Genomic DNA, 16,274 nt, shown 5'->3' on the forward strand with positions numbered 1-16,274 from the left:
CAACAACACTAGCAACAACACTAGCAACAACATTAGCAACAACACTAGCAACAACACTAGCAACGACACTAGCAACAGCACTAGCAACAACACTAGCAACAACACTAGCAACAACACTAGCAACAACACTAGCAACAACACTAGCAACAACACTAGCAACAACACTAGCAACAACACTAGCAACAACACTAGCAACAACACTAACAACAACACTAGCAACAACACTAGCAACAACACTAGCAACAACACTAGCAACAACACTAGCAACAACACTAGCAACAACACTAGCAACAACACTAGCAACAACACTAGCACAACACTAGCAACAACACTAGCAACAACACTAGCAACAACACTAGCAACAACACTAGCAACAACACTAGCAACAACACTAGCAACAACACTAGCAACAACACTAGCAACGACACTAGCAACAACACTAGCAACAACACTAGCAACAACACTAGCAACAACACTAGCAACAACACTAGCAACAACACTAGCACAACACTAGCAACAACACTAGCAACAACACTAGCAACAACACTAGCAACAACACTAGCACAACACTAGCAACAACACTAGCAACAACACTAGCAACAACACTAGCAACAACACTAGCAACAACACTAGCAACAACACTAGCAACAACACTAGCAACAACACTAGTAACAACACTAGCAACAACACTAGCAACAACACTAGCAACAACACTAGCAACAACATTAGCAACAACACTAGCAACAATACTAGCAACGACACTAGCAACAGCACTAGCAACAACACTAGCAACAACACTAGCAACAACACTAGCAACAACACTAGCAACAACACTAGCAACAACACTAGCAACAACACTAGCAACAACACTAACAACAACACTAGCAACAACACTAGCAACAACACTAGCAACAACACTAGCAACAACACTAGCAAATGAAGACAAACACTAAAGGACATTTTTTAACTTTCCGAATATTCCCTTCGCTAAGACATCATCATCATCATCATCATCATCATCATCATCATAATAATAATAATAATAATAATAATAATAATAATAATAATAATAATAATAGGAATTCTGAACGAGATAACAAAGAATTATTCACTACAATTGGAGTTACACATCAAGATAGACCAGTGTGGATGAGAATATTATACATACTAGTGTGTATTAGTATATACACCAGTGTGTATGAGTATATGCCAATGTATATGATTATATACCAGTTCCTTGATAATGTGAGAAATCACGAGAGCGCTTGGAATTTGGCTATTTTTTCACAGAAGTTTTTCTACATATACCAGTGTGTATGAGTATATGCCAGTGTGTATGAGTATATGCCAGTGTGTATGAGTATATGCCAGTGTGTATGAGCAGTGTATGAGTATATGCCAGTGTGTATGCCGCTCAGCCAGAAGTAAACGGCCTCAACATAGATGGGTGACAGACCACATCCTGCTAGCTGGCTTGACATGAGCAGTCTATCAGAACAGCGGGGCCCCTAAATTAACTGCTCCAGTCTACCTGCCAGTAAGACTGGTCTAGACTCCATGTACAAACACACATGTCATCAACGCCAAATAAATTGCAGTGTACTCGGCGTATGCCACACAGAGGGAGGAAGACTACTGTGGGAAATGACTGTGGGGTGAGGGTGACTGTGGGAGGTGACTGTGGGAGGAAGGTGACTGTGAAAGAAGGGTGACTGTGAGAGAAGGGTGACTGGAATGAGGGTGACTGTGGAAGGAGGGTGACTGTGAGAGGAGGGTTACTGTGGGAGGAGTGTGACCGTGGGGTGAGGGTGACTGTGGGAGGAGAATGACTGTGGGAAGAGGGTGACTGTGAGAGGAGGGTGACTGGGAGGACGGATCTCACAAAACGAGGGAACATTTTCCTGCAGTGTTCCGACTATTTCATTTACTGACCAACTCAATAACAGGAGAAAAGAACTTTGGCGATTTCACACTCTAGACTTTAGTTCCGTGTACACGCAAACACGAACACACACACACACACACACACACACACACACACACACACACACACACACACACACACACACACACACACACACACACATCCTCATACATAGGGACCAGGAGCTGTGACTCGTCACCTGCCACCACATATAGGTGGTGAATCGACCCCTGCAACCACAATTAGGTGAGTACACACAGTATTGCCAGCTTTCCCATAACGACAGTCAATAAACAAAACAACAGTACTCTCCAACATAATCTATATCACAGAATCTGAGAGTCCAGATGACAGGTGTAGAGTGAGGGTCGTCTCCTCGTTCACTCGTTTTTCCTTCCAAACTGCTGGCATTGTTACCTGCTTTATCTGTTCTTAATGAAGTTAATCTGAAAGTTGTTAGGTAGAAGTTGGGGTGAAAGAGAAAAAATGTGGGAGCAGTGCATTACTGGTGGCTTCTGTGTATTGACGGTCCAGTGCTGGATTATATTTTTAACAAGTTGTTTTTGCCTGTTATTTAGTTGAAGACTGTCTGGTACGTGCCTTTGTCGCCACCACTAAGCTTACAATATATATCCTGGGAAGACCTTTGTAGGTGAAGGCTTTAATCTCAGCTCACGCTCTGAGGTTACACACTCAGCTCACACTCTGAGGTTACACACTCAGCTCACACTCTGAGGTTACACACTCAGCTCACACTCTGAGGTTACACACTCAGCTCACACTCTGAGGTTACACACTCAGCTCACACTCTGAGGTTACACACTCAGCTCACACTCTGAGGTTACACACTCAGCTCACACTCTGAGGTTACACACTCAGCTCACACTCTGAGGTTACACACTCAGCTCACACTCTGAGGTTACACACTCAGCTCACACTCTGAGGTTACACACTCAGCTCACACTCTGAGGTTACACACTCAGCTCACACTCTCAGCTCCTTTAACTTGTGTTGAACGTTCACTCTGTTGAGAACTCCCTATTTTTCTTCCTTATTTCTAATCAAACCTTTTAAACTTGTACTGCCTCTACCTCGTCTCCCATGCTGCCTACACTATTCCCCTCTACCTCGTCTCCCATGCTGCCTACACTATTCCCCTCTACCTCGTCTCCCATGCTGCCTACACTATTCCCCTCTACCTCGTCTCCCATGCTGCCTACACTAATCCCCTCTACCTCGTCTCCCATTCTGCCCACACTAATCCCCTCTGCCTCATCTCCCATGCTGCCCACACTAATCCCCTCTACCTCGTCTCCCATGCTGCCTACACTATTTCCCTCTACCTCGTCTCCCATGCTGCCTACACTAATCCCCTCTACCTCGTCTCCCATGCTGCCTACACTAATCCCCTCTACCTCGTCTCCCATGCTACCCACACTAATCCCCTCTACCTCGTCTCCCATGCTACCCACACTAATCCCCTCTACCTCGTCTCCCTACACCAATCCCCTCTAACGCACCCTTCCATGCTGCCTAAACTAATCTTCTGTACATACAGTTTCACGAGTATCCAACCCCATTGTCAGACACCGAAGCAGAACCAATAGTCCAAGGGCAAAAAATACAGAAAGACAAGACTGTGGAATAGTAATTAATGCCTTATTCCCCGAGGGGTACCTCATATTACCCTTGCAGACGCCAAGGTAACAGTGGAAGCGATTTACATCCCATTTCCATCAACGCTGTTGGGCCAAGGTAGATGCATAGGGACAACAACAGAGTTACCAAACGCAAATTAAAAAAAAAAGTGGCTTAGATATTATGCAGGACGAATACAAGGCTACTTACCACAGGTGATTGTACTTACTAGCTAACAGATTGTGAGAAAAGGAATGAACATGGGAGGGAAGAAGTGTGGAAACAGAAAACCAAGCTTAACTCGCGGCAATAAAAAAAAAATCATTCTCAACGAGTTTGAAAAAATAATATTGTGGGCAGAAAAGGAAATAGCTGATGGAATCTGTTTTTCACCTTAAGTGAGTTGGATTTATAATATAAAATGGAGAACCGCTAGGATCCAGTGAGCCCACAGTGGTGGAACTGAATAGTGAGAGTAGCGGGTCCAGTGAGCCCACAGTGGTGGAACTGAATAGTGAGAGTAGCGGGTCCAGTGAGCCCACAGTGATGGAACTGAATAGTGAGAGTAGCGGGTCCAGTGAGCCCACAGTGGTGGAACTGAATAGTGAGAGTAGCGGGTCCAGTGAGCCCACAGTGATGGAACTGAATAGTGAGAGTAGCGGGTCCAGTGAGCCCACAGTGGTGGAACTGAATAGTGAGAGTAGCGGGTCCAGTGAGCCCACAGTGGTGGAACTGAATAGTGAGAGTAGCGGGTCCAGTGAGCCCACAGTGGTGGAACTGAATAGTGAGAGTAGCGGGTCCAGTGAGCCCACAGTGGTGGAACTGAATAGTGAGAGTAGCGGGTCCAGTGAGCCCACAGTGATGAAACTGAACAGTGAGAGTAGCGAGATTGGACAAAATGAACAGGACAAGTAATACATCAGACATCAAAAGAGAAGATTCAACCTCCCATGAAAGCCATTACGACCAAACTTTGTCGCAGACTTCCTGGGTCCAGCAGCAGGTTTTAGGCTACACCACATTCCAACACTTTAAGTGAGGAGGGACGGCATCCTCCTGCGTGATGGAACACTTTTTGTTAAGCAACACTCAACATTAACCCTTCCTCCCCCAATCTATACTGACTTCAAAAACGTACATTTCCCAAAAAAGTTATTTGAGATTTTTTTTTGGTTCCATTCTCTTATAAAAATTAAGATGCATACACTGCTTCTTGATTAGGTGAATAGTTGGGTAAAAGTCCCCCCACACCTGCATCCTGACAAGGTACGAATGGGGACATGAGTTCCCCACACCTGCCTTCTGATAGGATGCAAATAGGGGCTTGAGTCACCCACACCTGCTTCCTGACAAGGTGTGTATGGGGAGCATGAGTCCCACACATCAGCCTCCTGAAAGGTGGGTATGTGGAAATGTGTCCTACACACCTGCCTCTTGAAAAGACTGGTGTGGAAGCATCAGTCCTCTACATGCCTTCTGACAAGGTGCATGTTGGAGCACGAATTCCACACAGCCATTTCCTGTCAAGGTGGGTGGGGGGTATGAGACTCCCACATGGTCCTCTTCAGAAGACAGGTGCATTGGTATGAGAAACCCAAACCCACCTGACACGGCAACTGTAAGAGTACGAGACCTCTCACACCTGCCTCCTAATAAGGCAGGTGTACTGGTGTGAGACCCTCACACCTGCCTCCTGATAAGGCAGTTGTAGTGGTATGAGACCCCTCACACCTGCCTCCTAACAAGGCAGGTGAGGGGGGTATGAGACCCTCACATTCACCTCCTGACAAGGCAAGTACAGAGGTACGAAACACCCACACCTGCCTCCTTACAAGCCAGGTGTAGGGAAGGAAAATTTTGAAATTATCGTAATCATAGTATAAAATTTTTTGATTAAGTTTTTAGATTTACAGCTTATGTCAGAAAACACATGATACACCTAATTATTCTTGCTGTCATAAGTTTAATGTACCTATCGACATGTTGATGAGAAAGACACATGTGCAACACTAGGTAGCGTGTTCATGAAACATATCAGTTGAATACAGAGACGAATTATTCTCCACTTTGCCTGCTATCTCCAGGAGTTTGTTTCACCTCAGTATTTGACTGATGAAACCTGAAGTACAGTCGAAATGTTTCATTAATAAACATCATTGTTATACGTGTGTCTTCAACGAATTTAACAATGTTGATAAAGTAATAGATTGGGTCAGGAGATTGGGGCAACGTGAGGTCAGGGATTCGGTCTACAGTACTCCTTTCACAGATGGTCTGGTGGGTCAGGAAGTGGTCTAACGTGAGTGAGGTCTGTGATTCGGTCTCCAGTACTCCTTTCACAGATGGTCTGGTGGGTCAGGAAGTGGTCTAACGTGAGTGAGATCTGTGATTCGGTCTCCAGTACTTCTTACACAGATGGTCTGGTGGGTCAGGAAGTGGTCTAACGTGAGTGAGGTCTGTGGTTCGGTCTCCAGTACTTCTTACACAGATGGTCTGGTGGGTCAGGAAGTGGTCTAACGTGAGTGAGGTCTGTGGTTCGGTCTCCAGTACTTCTTACACAGATGGTCTGGTGGGTCAGGAAGTGGTCTAACGTGAGTGAGGTCTGTGATTCGGTCTCCAGTACTTCTTACACAGATGGTCTGGTGGGTCAGGAAGTGGTCTAACGTGAGTGAGGTCTGTGGTTCGGTCTCCAGTACTTCTTACACAGATGGTCTGGTGGGTCAGGAAGTGGTCTAACGTGAGTGAGGTCTGTGGTTCGGTCTCCAGTACTTCTTACACAGATGGTCTGGTGGGTCAGGAAGTGGTCTAACGTGAGTGAGGTCTGTGGTTCGGTCTCCAGTACTTCTTACACAGATGGTCTGGTGGGTCAGGAAGTGGTCTAACGTGAGTGAGGTCTGTGATTCGGTCTCCAGTACTTCTTACACAGATGGTCTCTCTTAAAAACAATACGTTGACTGGAACAATACACAAATAACTCGCACTTACGTATTAAAATGGAACTTGTAAAATGCTCCAAACTTCACAACACTCGCTACTTGACCTAATCTTTATCTTCTCCTCTCCTTATATCTTCTACTTTACTATATTTTCTTCGCTTTTCCTTCTGCCTAGGTGAGTTCTGTCCTTGAGTTTTTCACCCCCTGTGTTTTTGGTTCCACCTTCGTGAACCATTAACTTTCCTGCAGTGCTCCTTTTTATTCTTTTTTCTCTTGTCTTTTGACTACCTCCACTGCTACTACTACTACTACTACTACTACTACTACTACTACTAGTTCGCTAATACCCCCGTCTTATTACAACCTCTGTCACTATTACATTACCATTACTACTGCTACTACTGTTTCCACTACTACCATTACTACCATTATATTTCTGCTACGTGTCAGTCTCCCGGCACCGCCGCCCTCATGTATGTATACTAGCTCGGTGTATATCAATGGTATGTAATATCGATAATGGTGAATTATACACGTATGTAACATCAAGACTACGGCACTGAACACCTTGGCTAAGGGACTCATTACCTCATCTTCTATCACTTCAGTTTTCAGTATTGTATTGATAAAGAATGGAGTTACTCAGAAATTACACAAGGGCCTAATTCATTATATTCTGGTTCCCTTTCCTTCGCACTTCTGTGTTATTAGTTAATGGTTCAAGTCGGACCGTATTGTTGACAAAAATTTCACTCTTCTATGTGTAGGATATATGTGTATGGTCTATCTCAGTTCGGACATGATCTAACGAGAATGAGACCTTCGGTTAGGTCTCCAGTACTTCTTACACGGATGGGTTAGGAGATGGTCTATTGTGGGTGAGGTCTCTGGCTCGGACTGCAGTACGATGGTCTGGCTGGATCAGGGGGTGGTTTAGCATAGGGGAGACATCTGGTGATGTCTCCAATACCTCTCTCACAATTGGTCTGGCTGGGCCAGCAAGTGGTCTGGCGTGAGGTGATCTGGTGCGTCGAGTGGTGGTCTCAGGTTTGGTCCTCAGTAATCACACTCTCAAGCATGAATGAACTTCTACTGTCAATCTTACCAATTCTATTGACCACTTCTTTCCACCGCAGATGGGTGTGTGGGCGTGGGCGGTGGTGGTTGCAGCCTGCAGCCTGACCGTGGGTGTGGCAGGGCAACGCGCCCCCTGCTATGAGTGTGAGATGTACAAGGACGCTCACCCACACTCCAACCCTTACATAGCTGTGAGTACCTTATGCTTCCATTGTTGTAGATACCTTATCCCATACACAACTATGTCATTTATAACCCCTTTGCTGTTGCTGGGTACTACTCTGGCATGCGATCTACGTGTCATGAAGCTACTCTGGCATGCGATCTACGTGGTTATGAAGCTACTCTGGCATGCGATCTACGTGTCATGAAGCTACTCTGGCATGCGATCTACGTGTCATGAAGCTACTCTGGCATGCGATCTACGTGTCATGAAGCTACTCTGGCATGCGATCTACGTGTCATGAAGCTACTCTGGCATGCGATCTACGTGGTTATGAAGCTACTCTGGCATGCGATCTACGTGTCATGAAGCTACTCTGGCATGCGATCTACGTGTCATGAAGCTACTCTGGCATGCGATCTACGTGTCATGAAGCTACTCTGGCATGCGATCTACGTGTCATGAAGCTACTCTGGCATGCGATCTACGTGTCATGAAGCTACTCTGGCATGCGATCTACGTGTCATGAAGCTACTCTGGCATGCGATCTACGTGTCATGAAGCTACTCTGGCATGCGATCTACGTGTCATGAAGCTACTCTGGCATGCGATCTACGTGTCATGAAGCTACTCTGGCATGCGATCTACAACAAGGAAAGTAATGACCTAACCTAACCTAACCTAGCCTAACCTAACCTAGCCTAACCTAATTTGACTCTTGTAGATCGCATACTAAAGTAGCGCCCTGTTGTTGTTTATTTCTCAATAAAATTGTAAATATCTCTACAGAACTACAGTGCCTAATTCCCTACATTGTGTGACCTCTACCCTCTGTTTACTTTAGTATTTCTTATCATGTACTTTATGTCTCACGAAATCGCAAAAACACTTTGCTAACAAACCAGGGAACGGGTGGGATTTGAACCCATAGCAGGGGAGTCCTAAAATTCACAGGCCAGTGCGTTAACCACTAGGCCAGCTGGCTACAATAAGATTCATTCAACACTTTCTATGGTTTCCATATCACGTACTTAACTGTGGGTACCTTATTCTCTGGTTCGGAACTGTACGACTGCTTACAAATGTGCATTGAGAACTCTTTGTGTAAATAAATTCTACATTATGCTCGGTGGCAAGCGAGACAGTATCGAAGATTTATCACGTGACACCCACTTCTACTGATGGAACCTGAAGAGGTGAGGAGTGAGGAACAAGGACACGTCAGATGCAAGGAGAGGTTAGGTTCCACGAGTGTTCAGTAACGAGAGAGAAATCAGGTACAACGAGAGATCAGATTGCGAGAAGTCAGGTGCAAGGAGCCAGTAGAAATCAGGAGCGAGGAGACGTCAGGAGCAAAGAGAGGTTAGGTACCAGAAGAGGTTACGAGGCTGGAAAGATTAGGTATGAGGAGAGTTCTGGTACCAGAAGAAGATAGGTACCAGACGAGGTCAGGTACTAGGAGATATCAGGTGAGCATAACGTCATGAAGTGCTCGGCTGCTGGGTTAAGCCGTGTTTCCCTGACTGAGACACTCCTCTCCGGCGCTATTCCTCGTCTGTCGCCACCTTCCAGATCTCTCCTTACCTGAGAGTCAATTAATTCTCATTTCTCTGAGTGGCTAGTTAATGGCACAAGTTGGACCCGAACGTGAGGGTTATTTACGTATCCTCGAAGTGGTAAAGAGTATTTGGTTATTGAGAAATATTGCGTTCACACAGAAAGTGGTGTAACAGAGGTGATGATTCGTAGACCAGTTGTTGACTTACGTATGTCTCCTACATATTAGTTGAGGACCTGATATTAATTATGGAAAGGGAAATTATGTTGTTACAAATCGTTCCCGTTGACGAAGAATATAAAAAAAAATGTAGATTGTTGGATGATAGTGTGATACTTCTGTTACGATTCTCTCTCTCTCTCCCTCCCTCCCACTTTTATCCCTGTGTTTCTTTTCCCCTCTTGTACTTCCTTCTCTTCCCTATTCCGCACACACACAAGCTCTGCTATTTCATCCTCCTCCCGTCCCTCTGTCATAAAGCAATTTCCACTCTCCCTTTTCTCTTTTCTCTCTGTACCTCCATACGTGCCCTTTCTTCGTTGCCTCTCCTCCCCTCGCCATACACCCTAACGCAACAAGCTGGGAATCCTTAATTACAGATAGAAACTTGCCCAGATGCTGTATTTCCATTCTGAACAACCCACAGAGGGGAAGATTGCGCCCCACTCTTAGTGTATCATGAGGGCAACCGGTGACTGCGTCATAAGGCTGAAATTTCTCTGCTCTATGGTATAACGTTCGTAGTGAGACAACGCAGATATTCGTAGTGTATCAACGCGACCGTTCGTAGTGTGTGAACTTGAAGATTTCTAGAGAGTTACCACGAACGTTCGTAGTGTGTCATCAGATCATCAGTTCAAAAGTTCAGGTTGACCCATTACGAAGATAGTGGTGATTTAGTGTAACTTAATGTGAACGATTAGAGTGTCAACACGAACGTACTTAGTATACCAGTAGTCCTGCCTATACCAGGTGTGTGTTGTACGTCGATCAGGTGAGTACTAAACTTCTATCAGGTGAGTGCTAAAGGTCGATCAGGTGTGTGCTAAAGGTCGATCAGGTGTGTGCTAAAGGTCGATCAGGTGTGTGCTAAAGGTCGATCAGGTGTGTGCTAAAGGTCGATCAGGTGTGTGCTAAAGGTCGATCAGGCGAGTATGAACAAACAATTTCCAGTAGTTTGGTAACTCCCAACTTGCTCAAAGTCACTTGAGAATCCTGGACGCTCTGAGACGTGAAACTGCACGTCATCTCTGACGTTATCATCTCAGACGTGATCATCTCTGACGTGATCATCTCCGACGTGATCATCTCCGACGTGATCATCTCTGACATGATCATCTCTGACGTGATCATCTCTGACGTGATCATCTCTGGCGTGATCATCTCCGACGTGATCATCTCTGATGTGATCATCTCCGACGTGATCATCTCCGACGTGATCATCTCTGACATGATCATCTCCGACGTGATCATCTCCGGCGTGATCATCTCTGACGTGATCATCTCTGACGTGATCATCTCTGACGTGATCATCTCCGACGTGATCATCTCCGACGTGATCATCTCTGACATGATCATCTCTGACGTGATCATCTCTGACGTGATCATCTCTGGCGTGATCATCTCCGACGTGATCATCTCTGATGTGATCATCTCCGACGTGATCATCTCCGACGTGATCATCTCTGACATGATCATCTCCGACGTGATCATCTCCGGCGTGATCATCTCTGACGTGATCATCTCTGACGTGATCATCTCTGACGTGATCATCTCTGACGTGATCATCTCTGACGTGATCGTCTTTGAGATGAAGATCTTGAACGCGATGATCTCTGAGGATATTAGGTGATTATAACTCAGATAGTCGTGTACACTGTGTAGGTAAAGTTATACACTGTGTATACTATGTATAGGCAAAGTTATACTCCGTGTGTAAGCTCGTACTATACGTGGATGAGTGACCTATATGTATACATGGATGGGTTCATAATATGTGTGTGCGTGGGAGGTGTACACTGTGTGTAAGTTCAGACATACAATGTGTACGATGAGCGGTGTATACTGTATACATGAAGGGGTGTGTACATGGTGTGAGTGTGTGTATGAACACAGGAGGTTGAACTTAATGATTACACTCCAAGTTCTCAGAGGAAGTGAACTCAGGGGGCCAGGTTCCTAGGCCTTATGTACATACGTATGGTCTTGTTCTACCCTCCACAGGATGGATATGGCGTGCATAAAATATTAGCAACTTTATTGGCAAAATCTAATCTTGGAGCAAAAACCAAGACCACAAACATGGTCGAGAATAATGTGGGTGGAACAAAGACCACGGTCTCAAACATGGTGGGAAGTGTAGGTGGAACGAAGATCACCGTCTTAAACATGATAATAGAGATAATTAGGAAGTAGTGTGGGAATCCTGTCATATGTGGTATTTTGCCAAGGAGAGGAATTGGAAACGAATGGTTGTCCAGGGCAACTGGTGTCAATTGCTGGCTGGACAAATACTGTAAGGCCTCACCTAGATTATGCAGCCCAGTTCTGGTCTCCATATTATAGAATGGACATCTATTCGTTAGAAAACCACGGTCTCAAACATGGTGGGAAGTGTGGGTGGAACAAAGACCACGGTCTCAAACATGGTGGGAACTGTGGGTGGAACAAAGACCACGGTCTCAAACATGGTGGGAAGTGTGGGTGGAACAAAGACCACGGTCTCAAACATGGTGGGAAATGTGGGTGGAACAAAGACCACGGTCTCAAACATGGTGGGAAGTGTGGGTGGAACAAAGACCACGGTCTCAAACATGGTGGGAAGTGTGGGTGGAACAAAGACCGCGGTCTCAAACATGGTGGGAACTGTGGGTGGAACAAAGACCACGGTCTCAAACATGGTGGGAAATGTGGGTGGAACAAAGACCACGGTCTCAAACATGGTGGGAAGTGTGGGTGGAACAAAGACCGCGGTCTCAAACATGGTGGGAAGTGTGGGTGGAACAAAGACCGCGGTCTCAAACATGGTGGGAAGTGTGGGTGGAACAAAGATCACGGTCTCAAACATGGTGGGAAATGTGGGTGGAACAAAGACCACGGTCTCAAACATGGTGGGAAATGTGGGTGGAACAAAGACCACGGTCTCAAACATGGTGGGAAATGTGGGTGGAACAAAGACCACGGTCTCAAACATGGTGGGAAATGTGGGTGGAACAAAGACCACGGTCTCAAACATGGTGGGAAATGTGGGTGGAACAAAGACCACGGTCTCAAACATGGTGGGAAGTGTGGGTGGAACAAAGACCACGGTCTCAAACATGGTGGGAAGTGTTGTATGACTGAATTTACTGGTTGCGTTAGGTACAGATCCATAGATTTTGGCACGTTGTTTGTGTGAATGTTCGTAGAATGACTCTGTGTGGTTGTTTGTGTGAATGTTAGTAGACTGTCTGTGTGGTTGTTTGTGTGAATGTTAGTAGAATGTCTGTATGTGTGTGGGGTTCTTTTGTGAATGTTAGTAGAATATCTGTGCATGTGTGGTTGTTGTGTGAATGTTAGTAGAATGTCTGTGTAGTTGTTTGTGTGAATGTTAGTAAAATGTCTATATGTGTGTGGCTGTTGTGTGAAGGTTAGAAGAATGTCTGTGTGTGTGGTTGTTGTGTGAATGTTAGTATAATGACTCTCTATGGTTGTTTGTGTGAATGTTAGTAGAATGTATGTATGTGTGTGGTTGTTGTGTGAATGTTGGTAGAATGTCTGTGTGGTTGTTTTGTGAATGTTGGTAAAATGTCTGTGTGGTTGTTTTGTGAATGTTGGTAAAATGTCTGTGTGGTTGTTTGTGTGAATGTTGGTAAAATGTCTGTGTGGTTGTTTTGTGAATGTTGGTAAAATGTCTGTGTGGTTGTTGTGTGAATGTTTTCTAGAATGTCTGTGTGGTTGTTGTGTGAAAGTTAGTAGAATGGCTCTGTGTGGTTGTTTGTGTGAATGTTAGTAGAATGTCTGTGTGGTTGTTGTGTGAATGTTGGTAAAATGTCTGTGTGGTTGTTTGTGTGAATGTTTATAGAATGTCTGTGTGGTTGTTTACGTAAATGTTAGTAGAATGCATGTGTGGTTTTTGTGTGAATGTAGTAGAATGTGTGTAGGGTTGTTGTGTGAATGTTAGTAGAATGTCTGTGTGCCTGTTTGTGTGAATGTTAGTAGAATGTCTGTGTGGTTGTTTGTGTGAATGTTAGTAGAATATCTCTGTGTCGTTGTTTGTGTGAATGTTAGCAGAATGTCTGTGTGCCTGTTTGTGTGAATGTTAGTAGAATATCTCTGTGTCGTTGTTTGTGTGAATGTTAGCAGAATGTCTGTGTGCCTGTTTGTGTGAATGTTAGTAGAATGTCTGTGTGGTTGTTTGTGTGAATGTTAGTAGAATGTCTGTGTGGTTGTTTGTGTGAATGTTAGTAGAATGTCTGTGTGGTTGTTTGTGTGAATGTTAGTAGAATGTCTGTGTGGTTGTTTGTGTGAATGTTAGTAGAATGTATGTGTGGTTGTTTGTGTGAATGTTAGTAGAAAGTCTGGGTGGTTGTTTATGTGAATGTTAGTAGGATGTCTGTGTGGTTGTTTGTGTGAATGTTAGTAGAATGTCTGTGTGGTTGTTTGTGTGAATGTTAGTAGAATGTCTGTGTGGTTGTTTGTGTGAATGTTAGTAGAATGTCTGTGTGGTTGTTTGTGTGAATGTTAGTAGAATGTCTGTGTGGTTGTTTGTGTGAATGTTAGTAGAATGTCTGTGTGGTTGTTTGTGTGAATGTTAGTAGAATGTCTGTGTGGTTGTTTGTGTGAATGTTAGTAGAATGTCTGTGTGGTTGTTTGTGTGAATGTTAGTAGAATGTCTGTGTGGTTGTTTGTGTGAATGTTAGTAGAATGTCTGTGTGGTTGTTTGTGTGAAAGTTAGTAGAATGTCTGTGTGGTTGTTTGTGTGAATGTTAGTAGGATGTCTGTGTGGTTGTTTGTGTGAATGTTAGTAGAATGTATGTGTGGTTGTTTGTGTGAATGTTAGTAGAATGTCTGTGTGGTTGTTTCTGTGAATGTTAGTAGAATGTATGTGTGGTTGTTTGTGTGAATGTTAGTAGGATGTCTGTGTGGTTGTTTGTGTGAATGTTAGTAGAATGTCTGTGTGGTTGTTTGTGTGAATGTTAGTAGAATGTCTGTGTGGTTGTTTCTGTGAATGTTAGTAGAATGTATGTGTGGTTGTTTGTGTGAATGTTAGTAGGATGTCTGTGTGGTTGTTTGTGTGAATGTTAGTAGAATGTCTGTGTGGTTGTTTGTGTGAATGTTAGTAGAATGTCTGTGTGGTTGTTTGTGTGAATGTTAGTAGAATGTCTGTGTGGTTGTTTGTGTGAAAGTTAGTAGAATGTATGTGTGGTTGTTTGTGTGAATGTTAGTAGGATGTCTGTGTGGTTGTTTGTGTGAATGTTAGTAGAATGTCTGTGTGGTTGTTTGTGTGAATGTTAGTAGAATGTCTGTGTGGTTGTTTGTGTGAATGTTAGTAGAATGTATGTGTGGTTGTTTGTGTGAATGTTAGTAGAAAGTCTGGGTGGTTGTTTATGTGAATGTTAGTAGGATGTCTGTGTGGTTGTTTGTGTGAATGTTAGTAGAATGTCTGTGTGGTTGTTTGTGTGAATGTTAGTAGAATGTCTGTGTGGTTGTTTGTGTGAATGTTAGTAGAATGTCTGTGTGGTTGTTTGTGTGAATGTTAGTAGAATGTCTGTGTGGTTGTTTGTGTGAAAGTTAGTAGAATGTCTGTGTGGTTGTTTGTGTGAATGTTAGTAGGATGTCTGTGTGGTTGTTTGTGTGAATGTTAGTAGAATGTTTGTGTGGTTGTTTGTGTGAATGTTAGTAGAATGTCTGTGTGGTTGTTTGTGTGAATGTTAGTAGAATGTTTGTGTGGGTTGTTTGTGTGAATGTTAGTAGGATGTCTGTGTGGTTGTTTGTGTGAATGTTAGTAGAATGTTTGTGTGGGTTGTTTGTGTGAATGTTAGTAGGATGTCTGTGTGGTTGTGTGAATGTTAGTAGGATGTCTGTGTGGTTGTTTGTGTGAATGTTAGTAGAATGTTTGTGTGGTTGTTTGTGTGAATGTTAGTAGAATGTGTGTAGGGTTGTTGTGTGAATGTTTGTAGAATGTACATAAGGTTGTTGTGTGGTGAATGTTAGTAGAATATGTGTGTGTGTGTGTGGTTGTGTGAAGGTCGGTGGAATGTCTTTCTGTGTGTGGTTGTTGTATGAAGGTTAGTGGAATGTTTCTCAGGTTGAGCTTGATGTGGGAATGTCATTGGTCTGTATGTGAGTCCATATGTTTCTATGATTGCTGGTAGAATATTACTGTGGACGTTTGTATTTTCATGAATGTTAGGTGACTCTGTGAAAGTGGTTGTATTAACATGAATGCTTGCCGGATGCTCCTCTGTGTATGGTCGTTGCTGTCTGTTCTTGTATATTTTTCTATTTATTCTGGCAGAATGTCTGTCTATAAGTGGATGTGTTTTCTTTTGCTTGCCAGCCTATATGTTTTCCAACCCTGAGGTTGTTTTCCTTAAACTTATGACGTGGCTATTCTTGACTATTGATGAGAGCCAGTGTGAAGTTCCTATCAGTTACTCAGGCATCAATGGGCAGAAGTTAATTTCGTGACAAGAGTCGCTCCTTTAGCGGTCACCTCGGCAGTCACGAGTCGTTCAAAATTTTTAGTTACATATTAAATAGCAACTGTTCTTACAGTAGAGATAAGGACAACAACAAATTTTTCGTATTTCTTGATATCTGTTTGCATGATAATAGATTTTTAAAAGCATTAGAGAGTTTTTATGCGGAAAGTGACGCTCAGGTTTGTGTGTAGGAGAGAAGGGAAGTATTTTTTTTCAGTGAAAATAGACCTTGGTGATGTGTGATGTCACTTGGCTCATTTAATATATTCATTGATGGGGTAGTAGAGGTAGT

At 43.8% G+C, this 16,274-nt stretch overlaps 1 protein-coding gene across 2 annotated transcripts in view; it reads left to right on the forward strand.

Moving 5' to 3' along the window:
- Positions 1-16,274, forward strand: part of LOC128693430 (CCN family member 2) — a 627,795-nt gene that overhangs the window by 510,139 nt on the left and 101,382 nt on the right. For both annotated transcript variants that reach the window (XM_053783103.2, XM_070097430.1), the window contains one exon: positions 7,635-7,766. In XM_053783103.2, coding sequence (XP_053639078.2) covers positions 7,635-7,766 — 132 coding nt within the window. The remainder of the gene's footprint in view (positions 1-7,634; positions 7,767-16,274) is intronic.

The sequence above is a fragment of the Cherax quadricarinatus genome, chromosome 57, assembly GCF_038502225.1.
Source record: "Cherax quadricarinatus isolate ZL_2023a chromosome 57, ASM3850222v1, whole genome shotgun sequence".
NCBI classification, from domain to species: Eukaryota; Metazoa; Arthropoda; class Malacostraca; order Decapoda; family Parastacidae; genus Cherax; species Cherax quadricarinatus.